This window comes from Diadema antillarum, unplaced genomic scaffold (genome assembly GCF_040938485.1).
Source record: "Diadema antillarum isolate AM-2024a unplaced genomic scaffold, OU_Dant_1.0 seq00002066_RagTag, whole genome shotgun sequence".
Classification (NCBI taxonomy): domain Eukaryota; kingdom Metazoa; phylum Echinodermata; class Echinoidea; order Diadematoida; family Diadematidae; genus Diadema; species Diadema antillarum.
In genome coordinates this window covers 40,494-53,765 of record NW_027272713.1, presented here as the reverse complement: position 1 = coordinate 53,765, position 13,272 = coordinate 40,494, and the positions used below count along the sequence as shown (strand labels likewise).

The window sequence follows — 13,272 nt, the reverse complement described above, 5'->3', positions numbered from 1 at the left end:
TATTTTAGTCTGCAAAAGATCGCCAAACGAACGTGAGGGTTCGAAAGCGTCGTCATTGTTCGCAAATGTCGTTTTTACTTCGGCGAGAATTTCAAAAAAGTTTGAAATTTTTTGCGAACCTTTTCCGCACACTTGGTCGTGATTTGCTCGTGAATTGTTCTCGAAAGTGTCTTTAAAGCCTCGTCATATGCGCAAGACCTTCGCAAGACACGCGCGACGTTCGCAAAATGTTCGTGAAACCCCAAACAGACTCCGAAACTCTGGAGAATGTCTCGCGTATGTTACGCGAAATCTGCGAAGTTTTTCCGATCATTTTACGACGTAATCGCAAACCGTTCGCGTACCTTTTGAGACATTCTCGCGAACGTTTAGCGCACGTTTGGGGATGTATGACCTATATGCTTTCTACAAATAAAAATCGTAGCATACATCTAAACATTAAACAATTATGAACAACTATAGTATAGAACAGAAGAAATTAAAGACTAGCAAAGAGAAAGAAATGTTTGATATACAAAAAAAAATCGCAGAATACACTTAAAATTAATCTAAAGTATGTTAAATTTCATTTGAACTATAGAGATTATGTGTTGGAGGAACTGCAAAAAAAAAATCAAATGCTTTACTAGTAGAGATAGGTCATATGAATAAAAAAAATGTAGGCAAGCACACGATAGAGAAATGAGAGAAGAAGAAAGGAGAAATAGAGGAAAGGAAAAAAAATCAACTCAAGTAAGCTTCCACCTCTCCTTGGGTACATTTTCTCCCATTATTATTGAACATTTCTCGTCGTTCGCATTTCCGTCGCATGTTCTACGTAACATGCTGTACTTTACACACGACATTCCCACATACGTCGTGGAAACTTCGCACAAAAAACCAATTGCGCAAGAATAGTTTTCGGCTTCATTGTCGGAACACATTCGGAAAAAAACTTTTCCGAATGTTTGATTTTATCGTTCGCGTCCTTCGCAAATCGTTCGCGTGCTCCGTGAAATCCCATCCTAACAATCCAATATCCAATATACTAGTACTAATAAGTAGGACCAAGGAGCTTCTGCTCCTTGGTAGGACCTATATTGCCCTACTTTGGCTAAAGGAAGCAAGTGACATCGAGTACAAATGCTGTGAATTAAGAAAATATATATTTTTTGGGTAGGCCCTTCAACATGTCGGTATTCGTGCAAGTCAGTGATACATTTATGACAATTCGAAAAATTTTATATTCCCATAGAAACTCATTATTATGTAACTTGCTTTCTTCTGCCAAAGTATTATATAGATATAGCAAACATGAAAAATCTGGCAAAAGGAAGCATGTGACAATCATATCATGAGTATGTTACTTGCTTCCTTTTGCCAAATATAGATTTGTATATCATAGCAAACATAAAAAATCGGCAAAAGGAAGCACGTGACAATCATATCATAAGGATGTCACTTGCTTCCTTTTGCCGAAGTACTTTAGATTGTGTGCATATATAAATGATATGGCAAAAGGCCACTAAGCAAGTGACAATCATATCATGAGGTTGTAACTTGCTTCCTTTTGCCGAGGTATTTCAGATTTTTAGCAAACATGACAAATCTGGCAAAAGGAAGCAAGTGACAATCATATCATGCCTAGAGAATGTTATACTTGCTTCCTTTTGCCAAAGTATCATAGATTAATTTTGTAACAAACTAAAAAAAAATGCAAAAGGAAGCAAGTGACAATCATATCATAAGGATGTTACTTGCTCCCTTTTCCCTAAAGTATTTTAGATTGTGTGTAAATATAAATGATTTGGCAAAGGGAAGCAAGTGACGATCATATCATGAGGTTGTAACTTGCTTCCTTTTGCCAATTTTTTTTTCATGCAATTTTGTGCACTTGCTTCCTTTTGCCACCCGCGTATCTCAGAAATGGGCCAAATTGTAACTTCTGGATTTTCAGTTGAATAGAGCATGCCTCAAATATGCCAAATCAATTAAAAAAAGAGTCAATATCCATGAAAATGTCACTTGCTTCCTTTTGCCAAAGTAGGGCAGTATACGTGACCCCTCTTTTTCCTATTACCGATTTTCACAAAACTTGAACTTCAGAGGGTTAAAGTAACCAGGGGCGGATCCAGGGAGGACCGCAACCAGCGCACGCCCCCCCCCCCCTTTATTTTTGGTTGAAAAAAAATAAAAGTAAAAAAATGGGGGAGGGGAGCGTGCGCCCCCCCCCCCCCCTTTAATTTTGTAAACGCGCCCCCTCTTTACGGAATTCGTGGATCCGCCCCTGAAGTAACCAAGACAAAAGAACGCTTTGGGAGACTGTTCACCTCTTTATTTTTGTCTTTATGATATTCTATTCCTTTCCTCTTTCCATACATTCACAATACACAAAATAATGATACATTCACATCACACAAAAAGCTTACATTGTATAAAACAAAACAAGATCATCGATGCGGAATATCCTCAAAAACACTTTCATGTAAATGCGTTCATTGACTCATTTCTTCCAATTTGTTTTACGTGCTGCCCTCAACGTTCCTGCTGTCATACACAACGACGATAGCTGCTTGCATGCTCTTCGGCGAAACTGACGATCACCAACGGAAACTCTTCCTCAACATGTCTGTAAAAATATTTTACGACTTGATGTCGCAGCCCGCGAGGACTTTGGTGATGTTCGTGAGAGCAAACAAGATTCCACACACACCATGTCCAATTGCAATGCGAAAATGTGAGTAATTTTCGTTCTAATTTCTATTGAACTTGTACACTGTAGGAGATCGTACATTTTGTACGTCGTTACTTGTAAGTTATGTGATACCCACCAGTACTTGATACCGAACGCGTAAAATATTGTAGTGATCTGTGGTCCATCCAGGGCCCTGTTGCATAAAACCCTTACCGCTGGACTTACCGCTCCTTTCTAGCGGTAAGTCTTCAAATTAGCGGTAAATTTTATAATCCTTGATGCTGATTGGCTGTGACGCCTAATTTTGACGGTAGTTACACGTTTGTACCATTGAAATTCAATGGTAAGTTTTATGCAACGGGCCACAGATTCTGGTGCAGATGGGAAGCGCCCGCTGCGAGCCGGCAATGCATCCATGCATGCGGGTTCCCGCATGCGAGGCACGTACCTGGGACTCGTACAGTACCTCCCACAGGGCCAGCTAGACCCTCAATGCTTAATCATTAATGCTTAATAGTAGCGTTAGGGCTGAGTGTACAGTGACAATAGATAGTATCTTTTGTGTGCTTTGTTTCTAAGAGCCTTTGTTGAATATCCAGATACTTGTGTCAATGAACTTCACTTCATGATTATTTGTATGAATTACTATGATTGCATCTTAGTTTTAGAATACCAAACCAACCATGGGGATGGGATGGACCACATTGGGAATACTTAGACCTATCCTTGTAGAGTTGTAATACATTCCTCAAGTTACATACAAAGTTGAGTCATAATGTTTTTATGCATAATACAAACAACAAAAATGTAAATTATGTGTCTGTTAATACTATTGTTATTATTTTTTTTATTAGTGGAGCACCAGTCTGAAGAATATGCGAAGATCAATCCTTTCAAGAAAATACCTGCCATGCAAGATGGAGACTTCAACCTCACAGAGAGGTATACATACATGTACAATTGTGTACCAGGCGGTATTTCATTTCATTTGTAGGGGCAACATTTGTATCAAATGCATGTCAGTCAAAAAGTTGATTTTAGTTCCTATATAGCAAACTTGCCAAAGCTTCTTGCATGCCATTGCCATAGCTTGACAGGAAAGACAATTTTGAAAAACCTGAAATAGATTTGGGAATAGAGTTCAAATATGGATTATTACAACAGAAGCTGAATGTGTGTCCCAATGTTTACCTCATTGCTCATCTATTAAAAAAATTGTAATCATGTAATCACTATCAGTCAAATATATGAGCAAGTTTCTACCATCAACTCTTTGAAGGATTAGAGTCTTACCTTTGTCCTTTGACATTTATCATTGATGACATACTGTATACACCATATATTTAGCGAGTTCAAATTTTCCCAAATCGGGACTTCCCGACGATTTTGCGAGTAGTCAAATTCGCGATCGTGAAATCCTGTACTAAATGGAGAAATTATGTGTATGTCACCATATCGGGATCAGAGTCAATATTTTCATGTGTTGTTAATGTTGCGAATAGCACCTGACTTGTGAAATTCGCGAAAATAAATATCTTGCGAAATGTTTGCCGTATACAGTAATGGTTTGAATATTGTTTGTTAGTCCGTGTGAGAAAATTTTGATTTTATTTTTGAAGTAGAGTTTTTAGGCAGAAAATCTGAAGATTAAGGTAGACATTCTGCCTTGTGGTGTGTTGATATAGTATGACCCATTTATCAACTGTACATTGTGAATGTAAATGAAAAGAATGTTTTCTTGTTTTGTTTTTGTTTTTTGTTTTTTAATTTTTGATATTTTCTTTCTGTATTCAGTATTGCAATAGTAAAATATCTGCACACAAAGTTCAACTGCCCCGATCACTGGTACCCCTCGGACCCCAAAGTTCGGGCAAGGGTTGACGAATATCTGGCATGGCAGCACATGAACACACGAGTTAACGTAGCTAAAGTCTTTTTGAAGGAGGTTAGTGTTTATAAGATTAATCTAGCTGTTGTTTCTTCTTTTTTAGCTTTCCTTATTTATCAGCTCTATAACACCATGCAGTCATCTTCCATCATATCCCATAGTTTGCCCCCTTAGATGAAGGTTACTTTTTCTGTTCAGATGTGCATATCTTACCTTTTTTCATATATTGATGAATTTTTGAATTGATTTATTTAATTAGATATTTTACTGATTTATGATTTTCAATTTTGATAATAGTGTCTCTTGTATTGCTTTCTACACAATATGGACACATTCGTCGCTAAAGTGCATCCATCCTAAGATACCTCCATGAAAAATTTGACTGCGCAGATCACTGGTATCCCAGAAGCCTTCAGCATAGGGCAAGGGTCAATGAATATGTGGACTGGCAGCACATCAATATCAGACCATACATGACCAAGATTTTCCTTCGTGATGTGAGTGTTTGTTTGGCTGTATAAAACCATCTTTCTTTGTGGCAAGCGCTTTGCATGGTGGTGAAATTATTCATAAACTTATTATTATTATTATTTTTGTTTTGCATGACAAGAATTCAATGTACTTTCCATTGTTCAAAATTTGAGAATGATATGACTGTAGATAGTACTTACACTGTGTTTTAATTTGAGCCAGTGACAGTTGAGCATGATGAAAGCTTCTTGTACAGTCCATTATAAAGTCAATACATAGATACTAAGGACAGATCCATAGAATTAAAGTGTTTGAAATCTTGTCTTTTTTTTTGGGGGGGGGGAGGGGGGATTAGGAGAGAACAGCATGAATGGGGAGATTTTTTTTTTTTTTTCATGTTTTGTGTTTTTGTTTATGAAGCATGTGGTACCATTTTTTGTTCGATTGTTCAATACCTGGTACTTGTATAAATGTTGTTTTGAACTATGATTATCCGTTCCAAAGAAGTAGGGTCCTACATGTGCAGACACACACTAAAGCACACACATATTACTTTACAGAATAATGACTTTTCTGCAGCATCATTTGTGTGTCTTTCAGCTTTTCACTTCATGCATTTTACAATTTTAGACAGCAGGGTAGGATAGACTACACATTTTGGGTTCGGGCATGGTCTTCCCAGTCATTTTTCTTTCATTCATTCTGTCGTTATCAATCAATCACATTCTTCATGCAAATCTATGCACATGTTTGTTGTTATCTTGCAGGCCGCCATTATAAGTGCAACATGTGTTCTTTATTTTTGGCTAGTTTATTGATTATTTTCATAACATAACCATTGTTATTCTTCAATCTTGCAAGCAAAAACAGCCCACTTTTAGAATCAGCAGAGCCACATTCATGATACAACTGGTTGAATATCAAAATTTCTTCAGCTTTCTCGGCAAAATTCTCCAGACAAACTAAATGGGCAAATCCCTCATTTTTTACCCAGTGCCATTTGTTTTAAATTGCTGGTTGATGTAAAGTAATGTTAATCTTTATATTGATGTGTGAAACTTAACATCTTCCTTTCTCTGTTTTGTTTTGTTTTGTTTTGTTTTGTTGAGTTTATTTTTCTTTCTAAGTTTCAAAGTCTGTGGCTGCCACAGCAGTAAGCCCAGTGCAGAAAGAACCAAATCATTCTACTTCAGGCATAACACTTTAAAGATTTTTGGAAAGGGGGGGGGGGGGGAGAGGTAGAAATTGTAAAAGCTGAAATAGTCATTGCTTTCCAAAGTTATAATGATGGCTGCTGATCCCCTGCATATTATATCATATTTCTGACAGCTTCTATAACTGTACTGTAAATTCAAATACCATTGCTGTTGTATTGAGTTTTGATAGTGGCAATCAACCCTGTTAACCTGCATGGAACAAGAGCAGTTATGTGGAACAATAGATTGTTTACATCCAATGTTGGTGGATAGATGAGCCTCTGAGGAATGAACAAGGAACAAGAGTGATCTTTATCCTGTGGATCCATAGTAGGGGAACCATGTATAATATTTCAATACATCTTGAACATGGTTTATTGAAAAGCATTGCTGTCAGCTTTCGATGTGTACAGTACATCATGTACACGGATGAATCATGGCTGTGACACAGTTTATGTATTAAAGAGTCTCTCCCACCCGAGTTACACACAAACAGACAAACAAATCTGAAATGCTATTCAGTGAGATAGAATTCATTTCAATAGCTGGAGCAGCATTTTATCCAATACTGTAAAAGTGGATATTTTTGCGAGACTAATTTTTCGCGCTTGGCCGGGTCAGAAGAGTTTCGCTTGTTTTTAATTCCGCAGAATCAAGACATCATGCACATGAACATATGGTAAGCAAAAATATTCGCGTGCTTTTATTTTCGCGCTAGTTTCTGGTTGCGCGAAATGTGCGAAAATTTCAACACCGCGAAAATTTCCACTTTTACAGTACTCCATCTTCGACCAGTTTCATCGTAAAATCATGACCATTGCAAATGTTTAATTTCACGTCATTCTTGATTGGTTGAGTGATTCTTGCTGTGGTTTGATGCTGGCAGGTGATTTTCCCCAGGATGACGGGCACACCCGCTGATCCTGCTGATCTGGCTCCAGACGTAGAAAAGATGGAGAACACCCTGGACCAGTTTGAGAGCTACTTCTTGCAAGACAAGCCTTTCCTTTGCGGGGACGATATCTCCATCGCTGACCTGTTTGCTGTCAATGAGGTATGGCATGCAAGGGTGAAAAGATACTGTAAAACAAGGAATGTTTGTGTGCATTCTAATTTCGCAAATTTCGCGAGCGCCAAGATTCGCGACATTAAAATGCATGGAAAAGTTTTTTTGTCTACACTATATAATGCATTGAATGCCAGTGGCAATTCATGAAAAAGGCCGTCGGCTCCAATTCGCAAAAATTTCATGTCGCGAATATATCATGTTTTACAGTACTCTGATCATGCTCCTCATTGAAACTCTTCATGAGAACAGTTAGTAAATGCGTACCTAGCGTTTCAGTTCTTGATGCTAATGCTTTCAAGATCTGCAATTAATGGTAGAATACAAAGAGAAATAGGATATGTTGGAGGAAACGTCAAACAAATTTGATGAAAAGGTGAAAACATATTTGACTCGTTCAAAGTTTTATCTGCAACAATGTGGTCCTTTGTCATTGTGTGTACATTATATCCAAAGTTGAGTAACACGCCTTATAGATCTCACCCTTTCCCTCTGTCTTTTCTTGGCAAGGTGACAGTTATGATATTAGGTTCGCTGTAGCATGAAATAAATTTACCGCTGGTAACAGAATGGGATTGATCACATACCGTAGTACCCTCCCCATGAGTTGCTCTATCCCATACAACATAAATTCGAATACCGGTACACACCACAGTAATGGCACATTGAGACATTTTTCATTCAGTTCATACCTTGTAGATGATGCATGCACAGCATATAGAGTAAATAGATTTCCTCATGAAGATTATTTTAGCATGCAGATATGAACACAGGTATTGCACATCCAGTGTGGTTGTATTTGCTGCAAAATGCATTATTTCCTTGTTCGATTTATACAAGTACCGGTACTTTATTGTCTGTTGGATGAATACCTGTAGAAATTCGACCTCCACTGGCATAACAAACATTAAAAAAAAAAAAAAAACTAGAAAAAAAAAAACTTCACCATAACTACATTGTATAGGGCCTTGATGAAGATATCAATGTAAAAACTAGTGTACTATTCGATGGTCGAACTCATGCACAGTACTATATACTAGTATCTAGCGTGATACAGTGAAACCTTATCATGGGGAGGTGAGATATAACAAGTCCAACTTATAAAAGGTGATTTGCAGGTCTAAACCTCTTAGATATTTCTGTGTTATTGTACGCTGATTTAGTCAGAAACCTGATATAAAACAGGTGATCGTCATTGTTTTTAGGTCCTTGTAACAAAAGTTCCCCTCGTAGTGCCTATTGCTCACAGAAGCACAGTGATGTGGTAAATACAGTGTGTAGTCTGATGAGTTACTTTTCTCATGGCATTTACTTTGAATGTCTGCAGGTGATCCAAGTGGAACCCACACGCTACGACACCCTGGAACAGCGACCCCGGATCAAGAACTGGGTCGGCAGGGTGCGAGAGACGCTCACCCCAGAGCTCTTTGACGACGTGACCAAAATGATCATCAAGCTCAAAGAGTTGAAGAAATCCAAGCTATGATAAGGCTGTACCTCCTTTCAGTCTGTACATTGCATGACACTGCCACAGCAATCCGGTTTGGCCAGCACGCAGTTATGGATGTCGAAACGAAAGTGGCAGCTTGGAAAGGGAGATTATAGAAATGATTTACAGGGTTTGATGTTATGGTCAACCTTGAAGTGAAGTACATGAGCTATCTTATGTCTGAACAATGTGTAAGCTTACTTTTATATTTCGTTTAAAGTACAGAGAGATCTGTAAATTTTGTGGAGCTCCCACCAGAATACATTGTCGATTTGCACAAAAATAGCAGAGGGCAGTTTGACTGTCCCTAATATGAAAGCCTGAATGTAACTACATACTCAAAGACAAAGCAAATGTGGGAAAAAAAAATCATTATCATGAGGCAGATTGATTTCAAGTATAATGGAATGATACATAAATGCTGCTTTTCCAAAACTTTAACATTTCATTAATTCTAATTGCTATTCTATTTCCTCTGCAATCTTGTCTTTAATATTCTGTTATTCAAAACCCCTTTTCTGAAATAATCAGATGCCAGAAAAGTGTAGATTTATGTTGGTTCAATTGAAGGATCATGGAGCAAATATGCCTGTATGTATGACTTTGAGTGTATCAATGGGTGTGTTTGAGCACTCGAAAAAATCAATTTTCTCTCAAAATTCTATAATACGGTTTGGTTTGTCTGTGAGTGCTCAAACACATCCAATGTGATATATTGATTTTTTATTTTCTTAACTCAGCATGGAAGTTTGATTAGAATGTGAAAGCAGCTGGTGTCGAATGTTTGGATGTAAATTGTGGTCATTTAATGACATTACATGTGAAGTACAACTTTGTTTTCTTCAGTATACATTTTCCATGCATTTGTTCTTTCTCTCTCTCCCTCTTTCTCTATCCTTCTCTTTCTTTCGCTCTCTTAATCATTTTATGCTTATGCTCAGTTGCAGGTTGATTTTTAAGAAAGAATAGTGTGGCTATTTCTGGCAATTAACCTGTTAAAAGCAAAAGATGCAATACAAGTTGTTATTTCAAATGATATTACATTGTGATATGAAGAATATTCTAAGTTTGGGTTGGTATGTTTTGTAGGTACAAGGATTTTTTATTTTATTATTATTTTTTTTTTAATCGATGTATTCAGCCTATACTTTTAAGGAAATCACCAATACATGTATCATAAAATATCGTTGTTATCGTCAATATCATATGCCAAATTTGTTGTAAAGAGTACACTTTCTCATCAATACTGGTTCACAGGTTGCTGTGAGCTACATTGGAGATGATGCTGTTGCCTTGCAGAGGTGGGCATTTTTTTCCCACTCATCGCCGTCCATACCCATGAAATAGATGGCAAAACTGCCTGTATGTGTAGCTTGTATATCCAGACAAAGAATTCTATTGCATTATATGGTAATCACATTCAAGTCAAGACAAGTAAGACAGAAAAAAAGTACATGTAGTTTCAGTTAAATGCTACATTCTACTTGTGTGTATTAAGAGAGTGTACTTTGAAAACTTTAACTCGGACAACTATATAGTTGGGGTTGACAAATATACAAGTTTGTTCACCTCAGGATCTAGGTAAGAAGCGTATCAAGCAAATTACTGACTCTGTTGGCAGCAGGACTGGAATTGCCCTGAATATTATTAGCATTTTACTTCACAGTACCTGTCTTGCATTGTACAATGAATGAAGAGTGCTAGATGAAATGAAAAGCAAGCTGTGTGGGAAGTACTTTAGGGTCACATATTTGCTATCTCTTGATATCTCTCCTTATCTGCATATTACAGAGAGGGTTTCCTATCTACAGTAGGCACTGTAATGTGTGTGACTTTTAGGAACTTTAACCTCTCCAGAAGGCTCTACTTTGCCTGAGAAAATAAGGTGGACTGAATATAACGTATAATATCTTCTACTGAAGACTGTATGTGTAATTCCAAATGGTGAAGTTTGCAGGATTCTTACACAATGTTCTAGATTGCCAATAAGGCCTAGGATGAAATAACAGGAGAGTGTCACCATCAACGTGCTTGTCAAATTAAATGAAAGTTGTCTCTTTCAAGGATGGTACAACTCATGGGGTTGTGAAATCATTATAAAGTCAGTGAACGTAAAACATCACAAAAGCAAACAGCACTGCTCTTGCACATATTGTACCAACGGGTATCTGCTCAGTGAGATACATTGACAGGAAAAGCCTTTAGCTGTGATGGGTATTAATATGCCTCTATATGGCATTCTGATTATTGAGAGTGATTTCTCTATGATTGAACTGAAATAAATGATGTGTTGTAAAGGGAAGACCTAACAAACACCAAGACAACTTCTTGTAATTTTTTTTTGTAAATCAATAGGTAATTGTAATGCAGACATGATGTACAGTGGAACCTTGTTATAAAAAGGTCAGATAACAAAACCCTCTTCTAGCAAGGTGATGTAGTAAGTCCAAACTCTTGATATTTCTTTATTCTTGCACCCTAAAATAGTGAGAAACCTGATGTTTGTACAGTCAACCTTGCCAAGTCGAATCTATTCGGGCTGAAAAAAAAAATAGCTTTGACTTATGAGAGATTAAAGTCAATGGAATATAAAGAGAGGACTTGAAAAGACATTCAGCTTTTTTAGGCAATGATTTGACTTACTCAAGGTCGACTTAAGTAGGGTTGACTAGTGTATCATGTCTGAAAGTATGTGTGCTGGTGTAGGTTCATTTGGGTTTCCCCTACCATAGATCTGCTCTTTGTACTTTCAAAATGTATACTTGTCATACTTGGTGTTGGAGACAGGAATGATATCTAATGAGCACGACATCAGAAACGGCATGAAGGTCTATTTACATGACTGCAGGAAATTGTGTGCCAATGAAAGCTTGTACATTCTAAATATTGAAGCTTCCTGTAATTCATTAAAAGAAAAAAGAAAAAATGCTTTGAAACATGTGAAGTAACCATAATTCACACTTCTACACAATCCACGATCAATGTTCCTGGAAATGATGGTTTTTAAAGGTAAAATATTTGGGCTATAGAGTAATTAATCACTATTTCAAATACTGAATTTTGTATACCCTCATGACAAAGGATATTCTTGGGGGAAAAAAAAAAAAAAAAAAAAAAACTTACCAAAGAATTGTCTGACACATCAAGATCATGAGGTGTTGAAATGCAATGGGTATGTACAGGTGACTGGAATACTGTAGCCTGTTAAAAGGTTCTCAGTGGAAAAATATCCAGTCATTTGAAAAGATGAGTAAATAGTCTTGTGGAAGTAATAGTGTGATTGCAGGCAGACAGAGCCTTACCATGACAAACATCTAACTCATCAAAATCTTTCAAAATCATAAGTTTGTTCACAAATATTTTATAATGGCCACAAAAGGAAGAAATACCAGCTCAGACGGGACACAATTCAATCACACTTCTCAACAATTTTCTTCATTTTTGTAAGAAAACCAATATTTTATTCTCGCATCAGACATCATACACAACATCAGTATCACTTTCTCTTTAGCAAGATCTTGGGAGATTGTGTAGGCTTAGTCTATAATATCCCCAAAAGAGTTAAAATCTATAATTTGGCAAAGTACATATAAAAAATATTTACATCATCACTGAAACAAATAAAAATCTACATTATGCTATAACTACAGGTATAAGCCTGGGGTATACAGGAGGGTGCCGAGCGGTGAATACAACATGCCGAGAACATGGCATTACAGGGAAGTCCTGTTATAGCAAGGTCAGACAAAACAATCTTCTTTTAACAAGGTAAAGAGGTGGGTCACAACAAACCTTTACATATAGACTTCCGAAGGTTTTGTTTTTTTTAATGTAAGATAAATTTGAAGCCGAAAAAGAATGAAAAATAAAGAATTTGTTGGGATGTAATAATAAGTTTGGTCCTGATCAAAAAGCGGGCAATATTACAAGCCGTGTCTAAACCAACAAACTACTGCTGCATAATCAGTCTTCACCTATCTGCATTATAGCTGCGTGCTTGCTGTGACTAACCCCAGTGACTAGCACCATGGTGTGCTTCACATTTACATGTACAGTGTATCTGAGCTCCACTGGCTTAGTGGAGCTTAGTTACTGTTGTAACAAAAAGCAGGTTCCATCTGCCACATAATTATTGTCAGATCTCAAACATTTTGGCAACAAGCGTCGTCACGTCATACTATTATCATGGCGGAACACAGTCACACAGTGTACGTTCGTGGGTGTATTCAAAGTGTACAGACACAATGAGAGTCCTACAGTGATATTACAATAACAATGAAAATCAAATTACCAATAAATAAGTCAGACAAGACGACCTTGAAATAATGGGAATCCCCTGCAGGAGGCCACAAAAATGAAAAATGTGTAGATTAACCTCTATGCAAGACTACTGTAAAAGTGGATATTTTCGCGCACGCAATTTTTCACGCTCATCCGGGAAAGATGAATTTCGCATGTTTTTAATTGCACGGAATCAAGACACTCATT

At 37.2% G+C, this 13,272-nt stretch overlaps 1 protein-coding gene across 1 annotated transcript; it reads left to right on the top strand.

The window, feature by feature from the left end:
- Nucleotides 1-2,604: 2,604 nt before the first annotated feature.
- On the top strand, nucleotides 2,605-9,381 carry LOC139713793 (glutathione S-transferase theta-1-like). Its single transcript, XM_071625496.1, has 5 exons — nucleotides 2,605-2,716; nucleotides 3,529-3,616; nucleotides 4,469-4,619; nucleotides 7,116-7,283; nucleotides 8,623-9,381. The coding sequence occupies exons 1-5, from the start codon at nucleotides 2,605-2,607 to the stop codon at nucleotides 8,779-8,781; spliced, it is 678 nt and encodes a 225-aa protein (XP_071481597.1). The 3' UTR covers nucleotides 8,782-9,381.
- The last annotated feature ends 3,891 nt before the right edge of the window (nucleotides 9,382-13,272 follow it).